Source organism: Mizuhopecten yessoensis, unplaced genomic scaffold (genome assembly GCF_002113885.1).
Source record: "Mizuhopecten yessoensis strain PY_sf001 unplaced genomic scaffold, ASM211388v2 scaffold6647, whole genome shotgun sequence".
In the NCBI taxonomy this organism is placed as follows: Eukaryota; Metazoa; Mollusca; class Bivalvia; order Pectinida; family Pectinidae; genus Mizuhopecten; species Mizuhopecten yessoensis.
Genome location: NW_018406654.1, coordinates 140,627 through 163,767, shown reverse-complemented (window position 1 = coordinate 163,767; position 23,141 = coordinate 140,627). Strand labels below are relative to the sequence as shown.

The 23,141-nt window shown below is 34.9% G+C and overlaps 1 protein-coding gene across 1 annotated transcript; it reads left to right on the top strand.

Annotated features, from left to right (window-relative positions):
- Positions 1-1,133: 1,133 nt before the first annotated feature.
- Positions 1,134-22,735, top strand: LOC110452365 (hemicentin-1-like). The gene is made up of 18 exons (XM_021500840.1): positions 1,134-1,217; positions 2,698-2,739; positions 3,595-3,680; positions 4,462-4,536; positions 5,570-5,660; positions 7,104-7,309; positions 8,245-8,404; positions 10,093-10,217; positions 12,147-12,312; positions 13,883-14,067; positions 14,645-14,789; positions 15,484-15,602; positions 16,281-16,458; positions 17,598-17,725; positions 18,155-18,302; positions 19,937-20,055; positions 20,900-21,056; positions 22,650-22,735. The coding sequence occupies exons 1-18, from the start codon at positions 1,190-1,192 to the stop codon at positions 22,664-22,666; spliced, it is 2,175 nt and encodes a 724-aa protein (XP_021356515.1). The 5' UTR covers positions 1,134-1,189; the 3' UTR covers positions 22,667-22,735.
- Positions 22,736-23,141: the final 406 nt, after the last annotated feature.

Genomic DNA, 23,141 nt, shown 5'->3' with positions numbered 1-23,141 from the left:
ACGCCCCTCTCTGGGGGCCCCTTTGGAAACCGTTTCATCTCGCCCAGACCGCTCGTGTTTACTGCCTAGTCAGGTGACGTGACCGGCGCTATTTTTAGCAGGGCTTTCCCGAACAATTCAAGTGGTCAAACTGGACATTTGGAACGGACTATGAATATGGGGATAGCGAGGTAACATAAGTGGAAGTGCATACAATACATACATTCATTAAAAAATATGGCTTTTCGCGTGATGTCCCTTTAAGACAAAATATTTTGATAAGATAGAAGTTGATAGAAATAGGACCTTATATGAGTTTCAATTTCATATGAGATTTATGAAAGAGTAAAAAAAAAATCAATTTAGCGAGCCGATGGCAAGCTTAAATGAAAAGTTCGTTACCAGTTTCATAAATTTCATATTAAAAGGAAACGAGTGTAAGATCCTTTGTATCACATAGTCAAGCTTTGTGGCATTTATTCGTGTAAAACGACAATTTCCATGCGACCTTGAAATGTAAAAAGCCGCCATTTTGAATCCAGTGCGTAAGCATGTGACGTCACGTACTTGTCCTAGGCGTGACGTCACAATTGAAACAATTGACATTTACAACCAATCACAGGGCTGAAAGATCATATTACAAGGGTTATTACGCCAAAAAATTGACATAGGAATATTCACTGGATAACACGACACATTATGTGATGGAAAATGTTTGTTTATTATGCTATTGTGTATGATTATTATGTAAAGCAGAAAACTAACGAACTGTTTTTTTCTAATATCTTGATTAATATAACTATAGAAATGAAGAAGATTTAAGTCAATTATAACTGTCTGCAGTCTTTTGTACACAGATTTTAAATGGAATCTTTTCCTGTAACGACGGAGGCCAAAATATGTAACATTGCACTTCAAACTCGATAAATATAATCGATCATATTCAACTTTAATAAAATCGCAATTATCATTCCGTGAATAATTGGGTAACATAAATAACACTGGAACACATCTAACGTTGAAGCATCATGCTTTGTACATATATTAATGCAATCAAACCATATGAACATTTTAACTTTGACAGAAACGCTATATGATGTCATATACCTTAACCCATTAAGCTGACAAGATCATTTAGACTACAATGTCTTATCAGTAAACACTGTCATCGGCATGCACATATCGATTTTTAGCTCAGCAGTACAACAGCATGGCCAGAAAAGGAGCTGCATGGCTATGTGAGTTTACTGACATTATATATAATTACTTGTAAATGAAACGTCATTATTCTATTTGAGCTTGTTCGTATGATATGTTTATTCCAGTGAAGATAATTAGCATATTTGCTTTATTGGTGGGGTCAATTTCGTGTATGGATTGTTAAGCCTTATCTTATCAGTAGAAACATGTTTGGCGAACAGTGTAGAAGTATTCACGCTGGCATTTACATTGGAATATTGAAATGTGTGTATTTGTCAAATCATCAATTAAAAGCGATTACGATGTCTTAATATGTTAAGGTTGCATATTTTTTTTTGCATTTTTTGTAAACGCGCATGTTGGTAGCTTTTCGATAAATATATAAATAAATTTAAACTATTCTATGCATATTCTAATAAATTGTAAATGCTATTCCTCCTATGAATGATTTCGCATCTTGTTACATTTTCTTCGTCACTTATCCATGAACATACCTGGTATTATTGCATACCCGGATCAACATACTGTACTCATAATGCCAGTGTTCAATCTCTGTAATGCAAGGGGCATGCATTTCAAAATGTAATTATACAGGGTGTTGTATATCTCAGGACTCTGAATTCTATTCGTGCTGAATATCATCGGTTTTTATCCACTGATCTAATCAATTAGTCGAACCAAAAATGGGTTCCGAACATTTTTCAACAATGTTTTGCCTGCCATATTTTGTTCGATTGAGTTTTATAAGAAAGAAAATAAAGCATTGGTGCATGGAAATGCTAGGTTATGTTTCACTTGGAGTATTATAAGCACATACAATTACAGTTATATCAACTAAGCAACACAAAATATATCTGACGTCTTACACTTTTGCGCGAATAGACATTTTTCACTTGAGTAACACACATTGTTACATGTATTTGTACTCACAGTCTGATCGTGTATTCTAAAATGTCAAAAAAACACATATCTGTGTTTTTGCCTTTTTCATTGTTTATAACTACCACAATGTCATTCACGGATCATTTTCTTCTTCCTCATTTTTTCACCTTTTTTTTTCTTCTTCTTCTTCCTCTTCTTCCTCTTCTTCTTCTTCTTCTTCCCTTCTTGTTCTTCCTCTTCTTCTTTTTCTCTTCTTCTTCTCTTCTTCTACTTCTGCTTCATCTTCTTCTTCCTCCCCTTTTTCTTCTCTTCATGTTCTTCCTCTTCTTCTTCTTCTTCTTCTTCTTCTTCTTCTTCTTCTTCTTCGTGTTCTTTTTATTTCGTTTCTGCTCTTTGAGTCGAAACCCGAAATTCTTACATGTCGCAAATACAAATACAAATACAATTGTTTAAACCCTAAGTATTTAATGGATAAACGGCTTATAACGCTACTATATTTATTCATGGTAAATACTAAATGAAGGTTACATTGACTCCAAAAGTTAACTTAATGTTGATATGCTACCTTATATTCAGTACTAAATATATACAAATGTAAACAATTACGCATTGTTTATATTTATGTGTCTTCAACAGGTGCCTGTCTTGCGTTGTTCTTGGGATATATATATGCCGAAGGTATGCACTGTCTGTCTGCCTGTCTGTCTGTCTGTCATGTTATTAGTAAATATGGTCATCATATTAATTCCTAATCGAAACTGCGTGCTATATATACCACCGTATCACACCTCTCCGACACAAACTGTTCTACGTAACTCATTCCTATATCTAGCGTTAAGACCTGTGATTCAAATGAAGGTAACAGACTAGCGTAAGTGTCATGCCATTTTTAATATTAATGTTTGTAATGCAATATCTTTAAAACTTAACATTTAGTCGATTTCAGCTCATTTGAAAATAGTAGATCTTGCTTTTAAAATCCAAGTTTAATTGTGTATTGTATACCATTTTACGTAAATTATCATTTGTTAGTAAAATTTACGGTTCTAGTTTCTTATTCGGTTGAATTATCTTAATATGTGGCTAAATGTAAACAACACACCTTCAATAAATCATGCATCCTTGATATCCAGGATTTATGCTCACCTCCGCTCTCTGTACACTTGGAATATGTCATAGCAAAATCGAAGGCTCAGTATGCACCGCCTTGTGGATAAAACGAGAAGACTAGTTTGACCCGTTGATGTACATCATAAGAATATCGCGGTCGCGTAGCGGAAAATGTAATGGATTTGAAGCTGTGCGTCGCTTCCCTGTAAATTTCAAAGAACAGGTATTAGCCTAGTACACGTAAATGATCATTCTTTTTTACCTGACCTAATACAATTGCTGGTCATGTGCCTTCGATTGTTTGCTATAACATATTCCAGGGAGGCAGAGAGAGAAATTATGCGTAACCGCTGGATTTCGAGGATGATGAATTATGTCACTGGTGTATTTCCTTAATTATATATTATAATACCTCAATGGAAGACGACGGACTGGAGTGTTTCGAGTGTGCTGACGTGATGGACCCCTCGGATTGTAACTTCACAACAACGCTGTGCAATATGGACAGTGTGAGTATTGATCGGTATCAACTAATATCTAGAGGTTATTCCGAATGTAAGAATGTGAAATCTCAAATATTGTGTTGCTGGATAATACATATGTATAACTGAATTATTTATAAATTTTATTTTTATCATCTGTTTAGTTTATCTTTAAATCTCAAAATATTGATTCGAATACAATTTTATAAGGAGAGGTGCCAATGTGGGCTTTTTTTTTGACTGTCAGAGACACTTTTTAGACAAAACTACACGTAACTTTTGGAACCTTTCTTCACATTGTGGTTGTATTTTGTTGCATTTTGTTGCATTTTGTTGCATATAATTATAACTTACAGAAGAAAACTGGCACATACATGTAGTTGGTAAGAAAGCCATGTTGGCATTGTTATTTATCGGCCGAATCGTTTCAACGATACTCTCCCTGAAACAGTAAAACAATATACTATAGCATAACTAAGACTCATCAGTTTAAATATATGTATGCACAAACAATGTCCGTATTGACCTTGTTGCAACGTTTCAAGACCGACTGGTGCATTTGTCAAGCTATGACTGAGCTAGCCAAATACACAAATAATGTACATAGTCAAGTCACCGTGTCGCAATGTTTCAAGATTTGTTGATCCTTTGCAGTTCCATGACTGTCAAAGCCATAGCATGTAAACAGGGATCATTCGGCCTTAAACGTTTCAACACGATAATACGAACGTTGATTGTGTATAAAGTAAAACTGTGATAACTCACGATAACATAAATGTAACTTTCGTAATTGATTTTTCTTTTTTAGATGTGTTCGGTATACCAGACCCAATTGGGACCAAGAGATGAAATGAGATATGTGGCTGGATGCTCATCAAAAAAGGTTATCTTTCCCTAAAATCAGAACTGTTGTAGATAAGGTTTTGTTCAAAGTTATATTGGGTGACTGTAACTCGGTTTTGGTGTGTAGTAACTTGAGACGTATTTCATGCATAGGATGATATTTTCTTTGTTGTTTTTCTTAAATTATTTAATTATTTATTATTCTATTATTGAATTATTTGCTTATTTATATATTTGTATTTATAAATTTGTTTTATTTTGTATCGAATTTGCCTCTACGATAACTCTAAATGATCACACTTATCTCTGAGACATTTTTATATGTATATTATTAACAAAACTTAATTAATGAGCTGTTTTCACCCTTGATAGTTTAAGGCTTACGCTCACTTTTGATATATGCACCTGTGATGTGTCAATATCATATTATCTATTAGTTCGGTCCCCTTCCCCCAAAGACAAACGTTGTAGTGAATGTACTGTCACCAGATGTTGAGAGAATATTCATTTAAGTTTTGTATTCCGTCTTTGTGTATTGCAGTGTTTTCTTCTCTCGTGGGCAGGTATTGATTGTTACGTCATTGTTTAGTGTGATAAAATTACGCCGTTTTCTCAAACATTGATGTCGTTACTCTCACAAACAAATGACGAAACAATCAATATCTGCTCACAAGAGCAGATAACTTTGCAATACAAAAAGACATAATACATGCAGCTGTTAAATATCATTCTGTACATAGGCACAATATGCGCCACCTTGTGGATGAGACAAGAAGACTGGTTTGATCGTTTGATGCAAATATTAAGAATCGCGTGTTTGAGTAACTATGCTATTGTTGACTGGCGTTGTAGTCGGTTGTCGACCTCTTTTAACTTTCAAAGGACGAGCATAATTTATGAGCTAAGCGACTGGTATTTTTTTTTAACCAGAGACCGACAAATTAGCTAGCGGCGTGTCTCCGGTTATACTATGATATATCCAAGGGGAGAAGAGAGCAAAACTGAGTGTAACGTATAAAGTACTGAGCTTGTGTTGTCTTAACATTTACGTGTAATTATCCGTTGAATTCCAGCTCTGCAGCACTATTGTAGGAATGTCGGGAAATAATATGTGCTACGAGTGCTGTGACACCCCAAGGTGTAACAATCGGCTATGTGCAAGGAGTAAGTATGTGACAATATACATCATCCACGCTGACGTGCAATACGTCACGATGCTTGATAAAGTGGAAGTGTTGACGTCATAAACATATGAATTCAAAACAAGACATGTGATTATCAGTTTTTGTCATTTCGTAGTATCTTCAATAAAATTTAATCAGTCTGGAAATATCGATGTATCAAATTTTTGCTTTATACACAAGCAATGTACGTATCGAGCCTATCTCAGCGTGTTGATCCAGTATCATAATTCATGCATTAAGCATACACCCTCTATAAATAAAAGAAACACTCTTTGTCGAATGACGTGTGAATTGTTCAAATTGCATCGTAGTGCAGGTAAAATATTCGTATATCTAACTTAGTCAGATCTTAACAAATCGACTAGTCGATCTTGCAACATTGCAACACGTCCAATACCTACATTGTTTGTATACAAAAATAAACCTTTTATACCTGTCTAATAGTGTTAGGTCATGTAGCATTACACGTGCCATAGCGACGTCATTATGTGACGGTATAGGTCTTTGCAAGTGACACGTTCGCTTGAAGTAACCCATTGTATGCATTACGTAAGTATAATACCAATATGCCAATAATTGGAAGATTTTATTTCCAAGAAGGGGATATCGTTTGTTTATTAAACCTCGATTGGAATGGAATGTCTCTAACATGCCAGCTGCTAGTGTCGGGCCAACATATCGTGGAAAGTTAAAACTATCTTATCAGACCATACCACCGAGATAAGAGTTATACACATTCAAATGCACAACATTTTTCAATTGGAATTAGCGTTGACTGTATTATCAATGATCCTGATTATCAATGAAAAGGTTAGAGAATCCAGGTATTAGCGATTATCCTGATTATTAATGAAAATGTTCGATAATCCAAGGATTAGCGATGATTCTAATTATTAATGAAAAGATTACAGAATCCAGGGATTACCGATGATCCTGATTATTAATGAAAAGGTTAGAGAATCCATGGATTAGCGATTATCCTGATTATTAATGAAAAAGATTACAGAATCCAGGGATTAGCGATGATCCTGATTATTAATGAAAATGTTAGAGAATCCAGGGATTAGCGAAGATCCTGATTATTAATGAAAAGGTTAAAAAATCCAAAGATTAGCGATGATCCTGATTATTAATGAAAAGGTTAAAGAATCCAGGGATTAGCGAAGATCCTGATTATTAATGAAAAGGTTAAAGAATCCAGGGATTAGCGATGATCCTGATTATTAATGAAAAGGTTAGAGAATCCAGGGATTAGCGATTATCCTGATTATTAATGAAAAGGTTAAAGAATCCAAGGATGAGCGATGACAGGATTTTTGACGCTTGGATTAAAGCTGGCTCATTATTGATTCACATCCATTTCTATGAATTGGATTTCGATTTTAATAATTTACTTTTTTTTTTCTTTTTTGTTTTAATTAAGCAACAACACAAACAACGCCAACAAGTACACAAACAACAACAATAAAAACAACACCAGCACCGACGACTCATGCCTCGCATCACTTTACTCACAGACCTGTTGTTGCTATGACACCTCATATGTCATACCACGTTGGAAGTTCGTTTTCGATATCCTGTAGATTCGCAGGAAGCCCTACACCAACTACACGCTGGTATTTTAATGGGGTAAGTACACATATATATATACATATATCAATTCATTTACAATTTATTAATTTAATTCTTAATAAAATTGTGTGTGAATGTGTATCAATTATGTATTTTGATTGAGGTAAATCTGTGTTCATAATGACCGAGACAAAATAATGTCATCATTGATTAGTTTTAATGGATTTATTAAAGATCTTTATGTTAAATGAGATTGTGTTTAAATACGTATCGATTATAGATTTTTATTGAGGTGAATTTGTGCCTTAATAGACCTAATAAAAGACGAAGACCGAGACAAAGTCGCGTCATTATAAATTTTCACTTTTTTTCATTTCATCTTTATGTAAAATAAATATAGAGTCAATATCGACCAAACCAAAGTCGACGTCATTTCCATTTTTCACTTCCATACAACCACAAATGTGTAATAACAATAAGTCCGTTATTGTTAAATTTGGTATACATATGTGCTGTTTTTATCATCAAAGGAGAAAGATGTCAGTTAATTATCATTACAAAGTACTGTATTTGGTTTGCAAGAATTGTGACGTTATCATTAAAGAGACACCATAAAGATAACATCGTCTCACTATTTCTTTAAAAATTGGTAAAATTGTAAACTTTATATTGTTTACAACAATTATGAAACAAGATTTTTTAACTTATATAAACCACTCGTGTTGGCCAGGATGTTAGCGCGATACCTGTTAACGTGCGATTGGGGAATCGCACCCCGGTCGCCTTGTGAATGGTAAGTGTGTCATCCACTGCGCCACCTCACTACCCAAATAGTAGCACTGAATCTATGTCTGTTTTCGCCGTATGTACGATATTGTTTTATTAATTGTTCTGTTGACGCTATTGATACTACGATATATGTTATTGTTTTATTGTTATTGTATATACTGTACGGCTATCATATACTATACATGATTTAATATATTTTACAGCATACCACACTACCGTCAGACGCTCACGTCACGCACCACGGCGGGACGACCTACCTTAGAATATCAAACAGCAAAGTGGATGATGCTGGTATTTACAAGTGTGCGGTTATGAACACCGTAGGCACTGCGTCCGCAACAACTGAACTTATTATCACTGGAGGTATGTGTAAAAATCAAATTATTTTGTAGGTATGTGGCCAACAAAGACAAAAAATGCATCGAATACAATGTACTGTCACCAAAAGTAGAGAGAATATCTGTTTATTCTTTTAAATATGCGGCTGTTAAATATTATTGTGTAAAAATAAATATTTACAATAAAATAAAATAGTTCTTTTAATTTCCGAATGAATTACCCTTTCCTGTAAAACAAAAAATAAATGGGGCCGTGACCAGGATCGTTAAAGTAACCAATGCGTACTTGGTTTAAACTTTGTTTTATTCAAATATAGTTTGACAAACAACGAAGTACATGTTTTATAGAACAGAAAAGAAAACAAAAATAAGTGTCGTGACACTTATGTAAATGTGTTACCTGCTTAATAATCAACTTGTCAACACTAGCTACAATAATGAAGTAATGTGTACAATATAATAGTTATGGGAATATGGGAGGGGGTAATGGATTGTTATGCAGTGGAAACCAGGAATGAATAACATATCAATATACATATGATCATCATCAGGTAATATCATATTGCTCTATTGCAATGAGTATGTGGAACACGAATCTGTAAAATATGACTATGCAATAGTAGATGAAAATTTCAGCAATGCTGTAAATGAACACTCGATAAAGGTTAAAATGTATATACAAGTTACATAGAATAAATCACAACTAAATCAACTATTGACAAAATTTGTATGTCACAAAGGACCGCCATGATTATTAAAAACGTGGCAGTTCACATACTAGCCATCACACTTATCAAATATAAGTCCATAAAACACTTTCCCGTCTCGTCCCTGGCACGTCCTGCTCGCTCAAGGTAACACATCACTTTATCAAACTATCATAATCATGGCCAGTTAGTGACATACTATGGTATGAATAAATGCAATGGCAAAATGACTAAATAAGCATATAAATCCAAATACATAGTAGTAAAACGAATGCAACACAACATACATATATATATATATATATGTCAAAAAGAAATTGTTAAAGGACTATTCGTTTATTTGAAATCTTTTAGTTTTGAATATATAATTTTGGACGGCTAGAAAAAATGTAGTGTTTTCTTGATGGGTTAGAGAGTCATCACCAAAGAGTAAAAGATTAGTAGATAGTTGATACGGCAAACTCAGAATCAACTATCTACTAATATTTTACTCTTTATGATGACTGTCTTAATAGGTACTTAAAGTACTAGCACGCCTATAACAGAACATCATGGCTCAAACCGGTCATCTTATAAATAATAATACCATTTAATGGCTACGTCATCATACAACTTAAGATCAAATGGCATTCATATCATCAATGAATATCATGACCAACTTGTACACGACATTATTGCAGCAAACCAACTCTTAAAAATGCCTGATCTATTCATTAAAACAACATACACAATATTGTAGTGACTTATACTAAACGTTGAAATCTGCTCAATTAGAGAATTTTGACTTTAATTCGGTGTTTAGATATCTAAATGTAAGATACAAATATTGAACAACATTCAGTTAGCACTTAAAGTAAATGCCAAATGGAACGTCATAAATTCAAGATCAATCGTTAACGCGTTTCATGAAATTTGTTACTTTCCTTGTGGTATTCATATGAAAAATGCAATTCCTTCAACGTTTAAAAGTCGTGACGTTCAAATAATATATATACGTTCTTCACAGATAAACCAACATTCATTGAAAGACCGCCTGCGCATCTTGACATGATTACCGGCACTGGCGACTACAGCGCCACCTGTCGAGCGAGTGGATCGCCATCGCCAACAATACACTGGCTATTTAATTTCGTAAGTATTACATGATTTTCTACTCAATTGAATAGTCTTCATTTCAAGAATTGTTGCCGCAATGTATGTCTACTGAAATACCAAATACGGTAAAAACTTTATGCTCGGATAGAAAAAGATTATTATTTACTGTTATTAGTTGTATAAGAGACAGGTGTATAGTGGTAGAACTGTATATAACGTAAAACAGTACATTTGTATTTAAAAAAAAAACAACAGTTGAATAATGGCACATAATTATTTAGTATACATGTTTGCCGTAAAGTGATACATTGTAAAATTGCTGAATTTCTGTATGAAACAACGGGTCTGGTTTGTGATTTCTCGGTATATCGTAGATGTACTGTTTCCTAGTATCCTTCGATACTGACACCGGAAGGATATGGCTGTAAAAAGACTGAATTTTCCTACTCAGGAAGTGTTAATTGTAATGATACATAATATTTCGAGGTTCTTATATACCCCTTTATCACAACCTAGTTCGTAGGTTGGCTCAAGGCGGTTTACAAGTTATTATCCGTGGTTATATGGCTTTTGCAACCAGCCGAAATCTGTCTCAACTCCCTGGGGAGCATACAACCGGTGCTGCCATTTCGGCGCTCACAGCTAGCAGTCAAATGGCTTACAGAATAAAAAGAATTAGAATTAGAATTAGTCAACAATTCAAGCACGGCCCAACCACGTACGCATTTACAGCTGAATAGACTGGAACAAGCGGAGTAAAGTATCTTGCTCAAAGATACAACGCCGGGCCGTGCCGAGCCGTGCCGAGCCGTGCCGTGACTCGAACGTGCAACCCTTCAGTCACGAGCCCGGCGTCCTAACACTATAGACTAACGTGCCCTCTATAGTAGTGAAACAGTACAGAGGTGTTACGGTATCGTTGTAAGGCGGTAGATATGTATAACAACACAGTTGTAAATCGGCCAAGTTGTAAAACGGTGCATTTTTATAACGGCATAGCAGTGTAACGGTAAAATTGTAAAACGGTCAAGTTGTAAACTATATGACCTAATTTCGTTACGATCAGAACAAAAACAATATGTTACCGTTATAGAAACACTGTATTTTGTTTCTGAACAAAGACAGGTGATTTCTTCTATAACTCTATTCAATTAAATACAAATTTATGTTTCAGTCTATATTGATATTTACCTACAGTTGATTTAAACATATTTTATTGTAATTTATATACAATGGGAGTTGGGCACAAGTTTTACAACTTATATTAAGCCCTTTCCCTACAATATATTACTACAAATGATCAAGATGGCATATAACATATATATTCACATTTGCTTTAATTGAGAGAGAGAGAGAGACAGAGAGAGAGAGAGACAGAGACAGAGACAGAGAGAGAGACAGGGGGGGTGAAGAGAGACAGAGAGAGAGGAGAGAGAGGGAGAATGAGAGAGAGCTAGATTCGGATTAGTTAGTAAACATTAATATAAGAAGTGCAGGAAAATATACTCAAAATCTGTTAGTATCTAGAATAAATTGCTGCGTCTGTTTGGCTATTAGGGTGTTTTCTTGATACGACAATTCACTTTTACCGTATAGTAGTAGCTGCAAGTTAAGTGGAATGAAATCATTTAATTCGCGGTAGAGTTTAATTCTCTGATCTACATAATTATTGCAAGTAAAAAAGAAGTGATATGTATCTTCGATAGGATGTCCACATTGACAGTGCTGAAAATCTATTAAATTAGCATGAAATAAGTGATTGTTTAAGGTACTAGAGTTATTTCTCAATCTGGTGTGTAAAATATTACTTTTTCGATCACCAAGGAGATAATATATAGGGACTTCTGAAGTATTAAGCCTGCGAAGAGTGTCTTTAAAAACTGTATATGAAACGCTGTGGTTTATATTACCTACAGTTAAGACATCGTGATGACGTCGGCAATTTATATCTGTTTTATATTGCAGCCACATTCCATGGAAGCGCTGTCATCGATACACACAAATCACGCGCAGACAACCTTACACATAACTAACCCTCCAATGGACTTGTCTGGGGGTTACATCACATGCTCCTATGAAAATCACTACGGAACAATTTCGACGAATGTGACGCTAACTGTTCATCAAACAAGTAGGTGAACAACATGAGTATAAGTTACATATAGCAAACAAATTTCAGAAAATGTATTGCTACATATCTTCGAACAGCGTTCCCCATGTACCAGGAGGTCGTTAGTCCAAGAACAATCGACAGTGTTTTGATACGTGTGTGTTTTAATACCGCGGTCACATCCTACTGTTACGCACGTGACGTAGTTGATCGTAGCTGGGGATGACCGTAGATGACCTACATTAAAAGTAATAAAACGTAGTTAGACGTAGTTCAACGTAGATTGAACTATCAAGAAACTCATGATGTGGCCGTGGCCAGCCAAACATTTTCCAACACGTTCAAAATATATCTACAGTGAGTTTGGATGCAAAGACCCTACTGTGACCGTAGTTTGAACGTAGTTAACCCTAATTTACCCTAGTTGACCGTAATTGTCCATACTTGAACGTTTATGTAGTGTTTGCCGTCGTTGACAGTCGTGTTGACCATAGTTGACCATAGTAACATGGCAATACGGTTTAAAACTACGGCCAAGTAGGGTCAAGCAGGGTCAAATAGGGGCATTTACTAGAGTTAGACTACGCTTTGATGTACGTTCACAGTACGTTCGCAGTATTGTTAAGTACGGTTAAATAGGGTGAAATAGGGTATAGCAGGGCTAAGTTATGTAAAGTTCATAACTACGTCTAACAACGTTAAATACGTTTAAATTAGTTTACCTACGGTCTACTACAGTCAACTACGGTCAACTACGTTCGTGACCGTAAGATGTGACGGCGGCTCAAGGCACGTGTTCGAACCTTAACGTTGTAGAAGACTTTTTTATTATTTTGAAGTAAAGCCTTGGAATAGTTTGGTAGAGATGAGTATCAGGGACAATACATTGTAAAATCAACGTGTCCACTGTATACCCAACAATTTCGAAAAAAAAAACGCAGGTTGAGTATTTAACCCGACCTCGTTTCAAGACTGTCTTATGTTAAAGCCATTTTAACTGCAAGGCATATCCCGCTTATTTCTGAAGATTTCTTTCGGCAAACTCCATGAGGACAGTTCAATATTATGTCTACCATTTTAAGGAATCTGTGCATTTCATAGAAAATTAAATTACGCTTTTTATTAGTCAGCATTTAGTTCAAATAATGTATGTATCGTATATGCCTGTTCAATAAATATATCAGCTTTCACCAAGGGCGGGTCAGTGGTAATCTAACGTGACAATTTTGACGTCATAATAATGATAACGTCAACAAACAATCGCCCAATGGCATTCATAGCATAAATGAATGCCAACTGACTTTCGTAGGGTTATATAGTGGTAATGCCATACGATGGTATATATTATTATATGGTATATACATGTCAGATTTCATGTTTCTTTTGCATGATGACACATTAACTAAGCACGTAACCGAAATTTAAGCTTTTTATCTAACTTTGCGTTTTATTAATACATGTTATACAATAATCACTACAAAATGTAGGCGTTGATGATTTTTTTTCAGAACTTAATTTACAGTATAATAGTGCTAAAAATTACAAAGTTATCCTTTTTTGTCGATTGCACGATTTGTTTTTTATTCGTCAGCAACGACGCCATCGACGACAACCAAACAACCCACCACCCTACCTGTCGGTCACGTGCATACGTCACCTGTTCCACTGACAATATCACTTCCGGCAAGTTTAAACATACAGATCGGAAGTGATGTAATTATTCCGTGCAATGCTACCGGAAGTCCAACTCCTCATATCACATGGTCTCAAATTGCGGTAAGTATTCAAAAAGTACAATATTACATTAAAATGAACGCCTCACCTGATATTTGCTCGGTGTAAATTTCGTCCTTCACATTACATTACTACATTAGGAGAGGGGTTGTATAGGCAATACGCCTGTTGTCCAATTCCTTTTGAATATGTTATAAGATGCAATATTCAATAACATTTTTGTGTAATGTAATAACATTACTGCGTTTATTGTTTATGTTAATAATGTTCGTTGTAGTGCTACATTTTCCCTCCATACGAAAGGCAAAACATACTACATTTGTAGATGCGACGAACATTTCCCGTTAAACAGTATGACGGACTGTCGATTCAGATAAAACGATGCATTCTTCAAATTCTTGGTAGAATTTGCTTAAACTAAAGTTATTTTTAATGATGTATTAAAATAAACATGATTGAAACATGACTTTTTTGTATTTATGAGGTATGAATGTGGAAACCAGCTTCACGCAAAAAGAACAAACATAGCGTAGCGACAATTGTTCAATTTAAGTTTGAAAGAAAATTTACACATTTATATGTTTATGTATGTATACTAATTTTATATTTAACTTTTCAGGGTAAATTTCCGAGCAATGTCTTCCAAAATGGAAATTCGCTGTATATCTCGACCGCCTCTCCCACAAATAGTCGAATATACATGTGTACTGCTGAGAACTCCAACGGCAATGCTTTAAAACTGATCAGATTGAACGTACAAGGAGGTGAGTATTCTGATGTTTTCATTATCCCTAAGATATGATTATTTTTCTAAAACCATAAGTAATCTCTAAACATTCGCTTACTGCTGTCAAGTTAAGTAAAAGTAAAATTTAAGAATAGCAAATCGAGTCACATTGGTACATGTACATATAACAAAAATTGTACATACGCTTACAGCATACCCGAATCGACATCAATTTGTAGACAACTGGTACACATTTGTGTGCACTGGTCATTTGTCTGATGAAGGTGACAGATTACATACCGCACTAGTCATCGAAACGTCACATAGAAACACGTATTAGTGATGTAACAAGAATACATACTAACCAGCCTGAAAAGCATGTTTAGAAATAAACAGTTCGAAATTAACTGTAGTCCTAAGTGTTTTTTCCTACATGCAATTACCTCTCCTAACTTCCGGTTATATACAATTTTCGTACAGTTTGGCCAGGCCTCTTCCGTTGACCAGGGAGCTCAATAAATTAAACCGACTCCGAAGTTCAGGGTTCGAATTCTGGTCTGACACTCAGATCAAAGTTGTTGATTCGTTTATCTCTACTCCCCCTTTACAAGCACAGTTGGCAGAACAATGCATTCAGTTGAATATTATTTGCACAGTTGACACAGTCATGCATGTGGCTAAACGGTTTTGTTTCGTCCTTTTCTTTTTTTTCATTTGTTTCCGACGTCAAGTTTCTCCATCTATAACCGAAAGACCAGTTGGAGGAAATGTAACTCACGGAGAAAGTGTCCATATGGTGTGTACGGCCTCTGGAAACCCGACTCCAACCATTTCATGGAGCTGGAAATCGGTAGGAAAATAAATTGGACCAAATTTATCTTGAATCTCAATATCATGATAATTATTTTCTTCTGTTATTCCTTCATTTTCTTTTTCTAATATTCGCAAATTTTCTTCTTCTGACATTACACTTATTTTTCCTTCCTTCTTTCCGAAAATCGACCGCTCTACTTTCCGTTGTTTTTACCTAGCATTCTTTAATTCCTTCTGACATTTAAATTTAGCATCCTTATTTTTCATCAGGTGCTTTTTCCTTCTTCCATTCCTTCACAGATGACCATTTGCTCTGTATATATCTTTGTCTTTTTCAACTAAGTTTTTTTCTTATCTCATTTCCTTTCTGACCCTCTTCATTCCTTCTCCAATTAATTGATTTAATTAAGCAATCTTTTACCGACATTTCTTCCCTTCCTGCGCCCTCCTAATATTCATTTAGCAATCTTCTTGTCCATTCCTTCCGTCTTGTTCCTGTTGAAAATGCGCAGTTGAACATCACCTTGAATGCTGCCAAGGAAAACGTGTTTCGTCATTCAAAATATATTCTACATTTAAATGCCGTGTCTAGAATAACAGCATATAATATCCATAGATAAAGGTTGTTAATAAAACAGAAACATCTACCTATTATACGTGTCTGCACAACTATCCCTACACTTGTCGATTATTCTGCTGTTCTGTTTTAATTTAGAAAGCAAACGGCGTTGCAATTGATGAAGCCAGTCTAAAATTCATCCCCGGCGTGTCCCTGCACGATTCCCACCTGACAATAGACAACGCCTTCGAGTTACACAGTGGTACATACGCTTGTACCGCTTCAAACGCATACGGTACCGTCACTACGGACGCTACTCTCAATGTGCTCACTGGTAGGTTTCTATTTGGCTTCTACATCGTTATTTTCTGTCATTTAAATGTAAAATTTGCATAAACAATTTTGAACAAGCTTGGCAGATGTCATACGAGCTCCATAATACAATGTGACGTTTGGAATAAGATTCATCAACTTTTTATGAATAATAAAGGCTCTGTTTGTTTTGAGCACTCTTTGCTTGACACAGGGAACAGGCGTTTTTGAAAGCTCTAAAGATACATTTTCAATTTATGTTAGTGTTCAAACGTTCTTTGCCTTTATCTTGTATTTGTATAACACGTTTAACGGATACGCACATGACAGATTTGCTCAATGTCCTTGCGATCTTGCTATATTGTATTAAGTACCTCACATCCCTCACAAATGCCTTATGACGTCCCTTACGATTTAACATTGAATTTTTTATGTCTGAGATATTTCGTGTCTAAAACATTCCTTGCTAGTGTCAGGAGACATCTGAATGAGAAAAGCATGTTTCAGATTATCGCTATCTTCGCCCGCTGTAATAGGTTTTGGTTTTGAAGGATTGGATGTATTTCATGAATTCAGTAATTACCTAGTAATGAAGGTATGCACATTGCAGCAATCGGTTCCTCAGTCAAACCGTGCATGTGTCCCTAATATAATAAACATTTTGTGTTTAAGATGTCTCTTGAACCCTTCAATAATAGTTTTCATATTATAATTAGTATGACAATATCGAGTTCTGCATTGATTTAGTTTGGTGGCCGTCGGTCAAGGTGAAAAGGTCAAAAGACAATGTCAAGGATAACGCTCGGCCACTTTTAAAGTAAAAAGCATGTTTGCATGATACAATGTATTTCATAAACCCAAACAAATTATGATTATTTGCCTTTTGTTCTGGTATCGTTAAGTTCTTCACCTGATAAGATTACGGTTATCATCGGTCCTGGCTAAAAGGTCAAAGGTCACGGGCAACCTTTGTTTGGGGTATCACTTTTACTTTTTATTATATTTTCTACCGCTGTTGTTTTTCTCACATTGTAAAAATTCAGTATTTTGTTCTATATTTCACACAGATGAAAATTTGTTGTGTGGCTTTCGTTTCGATGTTTTCTATATACGTGCCATTTTGTACTTTTATCTTTGTGTATATTTATCTATTTTGTACAGCGCATGTTCATGTTGCACCACACATATTGGTTTCACCATTACTCACTTCCACTTTGTACGGAAATGACGTCACGATTCAGTTTAACGCCACAGGGTATCCAAAGCCTAGCATTTCCTGTTTGTATAACGTATGTAAAACACGCATGCTAATTTGACTTATTTAAATTTTTCAATTGATAGAAATAAGTTTTGCGCAAAGAAGATAATATGTGATACTTATTTGCCTTCATATTCGGGTGTCGAAAGAAAAGGACAAAGTAAAGGTCATCGACCTCAAACTAAACATCCGTCTTTGCGTATTGCAGAGTTATCTTCTCTTGTGAGCAAGTATTGATTGTTACGTCATTGGTTTGTGTGAGAAAAATGCGTCTTTTTCTCAAAAATTGATGACGTTACTCTCACAAACCAATGACTTAACAATCAATAACTGCTCACAAGAGAAGATAACTCTGCAACACGCAAAGACGGAATATAAGAAGAGCGTTGAATTATCCTGAAATACATAAGATAGTTTGTGTTTTCGCCTGTGTAAACAAAATTAACATCTTCAAATTCAGAAAGCAGCACTACCTCGAAATGTGCTCATGACAGAAACTCAAATAATAGTCACTGCAGCGACAAATGAAAACAGCGGCAAATACCTTTGTAACGCACATAACATAGACGGAAGTGATACGGTTGAATTTCAAATTACAGTGGTTGGAAGTAAGTAGAACTTATCATACAAAGTTTCAGGATTGTTGTTTTGTTCAACTTGAATCTTTGTTCATGTAGCGTAAAAATTACTTGCAGTGTCATGGGTCAGCAAAAGTAAAAATATTCAACTGATATTTATTGACAAATACCATATATATAAAAATATATATTTATTTTGTTGTTGCAATGCGGAAGCTTTCAAAAAATGAGAAGCTTTTTGTAAATTTGCTACGCAATGGCCAATTACCAACGTAAAAAGCGCACGATAGACGATATCATTGTCTGTTATTGTGAAAATTACAGGTTTATATCTTCCATATCTTCTTTAACAGATGTCGAATGAATTTGAAATTTAATGTTTGTGTCGTCCATTTACCTCAGATTACGAATATGACAACTAGTAGCAAAGCCTGGATGAGGCCGGAAATGACCCTTAACGCCTCTACTCCTTTGAATATATGTTTGTGTTAATTATCTGCTGTCATGAAAATGTGGCCGGTGACACCCACAATACATAACATTGGATGGTCGGGTTGCTCAGTCGATATCGCACTCGCCTTTCGTCAAGGCGGCCGGGGTTCGATTCTCCGATTGGGCGTGAACAAGTATGGGTTCACCTACCCGATCACGTGGGTTTTCTTCGGGTACTACGGTGTCCCCCCACATTAAGAACCCCCAGCGTGCTTACATCCCGGTCAACAAGAGTGATTTTTATAAGTTGTAATAACTTATTTCATAATTGTTGTAAGCCAAATAAAGTTTATATTATATATCATCTCATCTTTAAAGAACATTGATTTACGCACGAACCACCTCGGTTGATCCAAGGAAAAAACACTTTAAGCAAATAAAATAAACACTCAGGGAATTCAAAATTACAAAGGGTCATTTTCGGCCTCATCAGGGATTTAGGAATTATTTGTAATATTCGTAATCAGGGATAAATGAAGTATGCAAAAATGAAATTTCATATTCATTCGACAACTGGTTAAGGAGATTTTTATTAATGCGTGAGCATCGTTTGTTGAGCGCTATATCGTTGAATTAAGGAAATTAACTAAACATTCTTCATTTTTTTGAAAGCCTCTTTTACAGAGAAAAACGTTCGGAATTGTGATTTGTATTGTTCTTACAAATCAGCATATTATTTGATCACCGTTAGTACAACGAAGATAATGCAATTCATTTTTCTGTGAGAGTAAACGCCAGTTTGTAACTATTTAAGTAAAATAAACCTAAAAGTTATATGATTAGTGTTAATGACGTAGTAGTAATAATGACGTAGTAGTGATAATGACGTAGTAATGATGATGACGTCAATCATCAACCAGATGCTTTCAAAGCTGATACGACTTTCGTAGCATCATGATGGTGACATCGCCATCATATCGTTAATCTATTGAAATGTATGTGTATATTTATATACAATCACACTAAAAACATTGCTGCCCTCAACGTAAATCGGTAAAAAATGCCAAATCCGTCAGACTTATTTCCTAAATGACTGAAACATGAGTGTTTTGATTACCTATCCATGTACATTTTAACAATATCAAATTTAAGAGATTTGCTGACATTGATGCACTTGTTCCTGTTCGGTGGGATATTTCTGTTTATATCAATGTTCTTTGATATCTGTTAAGTGAGTCCGTCCTTCATAACGAAGCCTGTTACCAAAACTGTGCTGTTCGGAACACACTCGAGCTTGACCTGTACCGCAACAGGTGTACCGACTCCAAACATCTACTGGGATTACAGATCGGTATGTGTTTTATAAGCATATATATACATTTGCTCTGCATCCTTCCATTGAAATGCATTGAGAAGCAAAATGTTATTATGAAGTTATAACAATATTTGCTATTGTGACGTAATCGATCTCTGTTGTGACGTCATCAATGTCATCGTAGCCGACACTTTATTTGCTGTTCTAAATAACTACATTAAGTAAACTACTCTCTCAACATGTTAATATAAATAATGAATATTTTAAGAGATATTGTTATGGTCCTATAAAGCATTTCTATTCCTGCCAAACTTACATAAAGCCCCACCGGGCTTTATAACGTTTTTTATCAATGGCAATGTGTGTTATAGGACCATAACAACACTTAAAACATTAATAGCTTAACTCAGCTGCACAAGATGACAACTTTTTTTAACGTAGGTAAAGATTGCTTGCATGTCTATATCTGTATATAATATAATAGCCTCACATATCAGTTAATTAACCCTTGAAATGCACATGCCGACGACATTATTGCGAAAAAAAAGGTACATGCTTTGTATCCTATAAAAGGAATGTGTATTTTATTTTTTATATCAATTAATTAATCCATTTATTTATTTATTTATTTATTTATTGCAAACACGATTGAAATTAACACTGATGAAAAAAACAAATCAAACATTTTAATTTCTCGATTTCAAATGCGCAAGGAGACCATAACTACTTATACCAACAAACTATCCTTCTAATGTTAAACTGCTTCAGAAATGCTCACATATGATTGACGCAATACATTGGCATCCATCCAAAAGGAACTGTTGCAAAATATTAATTTAAAATCAATATTTAAACTTGATTATTTTTTACATATAAATAGGTTAGTGGTGGTACCAGCTTCCCTGTCGGTACCACAAGAAGTTCCGATAATACCACCCTGGCCATCAAATCTACCCAGGAAGGCGGAACTTTCCTTTGTCATGCACAAAATGTGTATGGAAAGGCAACATCGCAAGCGTCGATATACGTCAAAACGGGTAATGCTTACACCAATTCAAAGCCATTTTAAATCAATCTATCCTTCACGCATTACTGTCAAATAAGAATAATATGATACCATTAGGTAAACAGAACTGTTTTTCCTACTCAAAATTGATAGAAAAGCACAGCATAAGATATATCTTCAAGGAGAATAAGACTTGGGCCCATCGTATTCATAAAACTGGTTTCATGCTCAAGCATAGATTTTGTGCTCGGGCCGAAATTCTTGTTCCCGTAATAATGAATTAAACACTCTTAGCATGTCATGTCAATGATGCAAACAAAACCATTGAGGAGAGTTAAAGCCGAACACCGTTTTCAATGTTTACATTTGACTTTTTGATAGTTTGAAATCATTTTAGCGAATTACAAGAAAGTTTGTTGGAGCACAGAATTCATGCTTGAGCATGAGAACGAACGGTTTCATAAATACAGGCTTCTGTGTTTCTTAAGGATAAAAGTCGTTAATCGAATTCTATAAATGAAGACTGGGTTGGAGTCAAAGACAAATGATATAGCCTAATAAGATCCTGGTGGGGACGATAAAATGTCCTCATAGTCTTATTTTACCTATTTAGCCCTTAGATTCCAATTTGGTTTTTCAATCAGCTGTCCGAATCTCTCATAGATTTACAGATTATCACACTGTATTGTCAGGGTTTAACGTGAGATTAATTTTCTCATCGCGAGCGCGTGGATAAAATCGAGAGGCCACCACATGTGGCCTTGAAATTTTAATTACGTGCGAACGATGAGTAAATTAATCTCACGATAAAGCGTGAGATGGTTAAAAAGATTATCGTAAAAATCTGTTAACATTCTTTTAAGAATATTAAAATGATTTTTTGGTGCAAATCTAAATCTTCATTAAATTAGGATTACGATAAAACTACGATTTCTTTTGCAAATGATTGGAAATAAAAGCAGCTTGCGGATATTTTGATGTACCATTTCAACAATGAAGATGTATCAGTATTTGTCTATGAGGGGATAAAAGCTTTTATCTGAATTGATTTGCAGTGGTGTTGTTTTGATAATTATATAGAGAAAATAAGGAAGCTTACGGTTCATGTTCGATAATAATCACATTTCTTTTTTTTTTGTATTCGAGTCTTTCAATATTAGTTGAAAAAAAAACGATGTCGTTTCGACTAAGCTGTAAGCGTATGTACAATTCGAACACATTTTACATATTTGTTTACATACACTTCATTGGTCATTTGTCTGATGAAGGTGACAGAGAACATACCATACTAGTCATCAAAACGTCACATAGAAATGCGTATCGGTTGTGTTACAAGAATCTTTTCATAAAAACAAGGAAGGTATTAAATGACTCAACCTCCTATTTTTAGTATTGCGTTTTGTACTCGTTAAAGAATAAATGAGTTTTTCTTACTCTCTGTCCAATTTTATGATATTAACCATATCCTCCTAAATTGACACAAATCAATTTGTTAAGAGTTTCATCTAAAAAACAGATAAACGTAAAGACGCATTATATATCACACAACATAAGCAGTACTCACGTCGAGCTTGACTTTAGTCGCAAACGGCCAGTTACAGATAGATTTATCTTCTTTTTACAGGGTCATTGATCGGTTGAGGAAGACCAAACACAAAGCCATATTTGGAGTGTATTATGATATGAAGTAAAATAAAATAAAATAATGTCATTTGGTATGCTTTGTTCTTTATGCCTCTTCATTGTATACTTTGCAGTGAAAAAACACTATCATATGCAATAAGCAATATTCTGCTTTTATAACAGTGGGTATTCAATTTATCAACAGTATGGCAACACTGAAGATAGTGAAAAAAGATAAATAGAAAAAAGTTACATCAAGATATGCCACGATAGCGAAACAGTAAAAAAAAACAAATATTATGCATATTCAAATGATTCATCAACATTAAGTTTTATATCATTATACATGCGATGATTGAATTTCCTATCATTTTTAAAATTTTAATAGCTGAAACTAATATGATGTTATTATGTCCCCTTTATCCATGTTGTTACGCCATTTCAATGGAACAGTTAGCTCGCCAGTAAGGGACTATTTTCCCGTCAAATGCTT

Excerpts from the sequence above, each read along its gene's own strand:
- LOC110452365 (XM_021500840.1), top strand. The coding sequence starts at position 1,190 with ATGGCCAGAAAAGGAGCTGCATGGCTAT. Across the intron at positions 3,681-4,461 it reads CGCTGTGCAATATGGACAGT|ATGTGTTCGGTATACCAGAC; the intron begins GTGAGTATTGAT and ends TTTCTTTTTTAG. Across the intron at positions 8,405-10,092 it reads TGAACTTATTATCACTGGAG|ATAAACCAACATTCATTGAA; the intron begins GTATGTGTAAAA and ends CGTTCTTCACAG.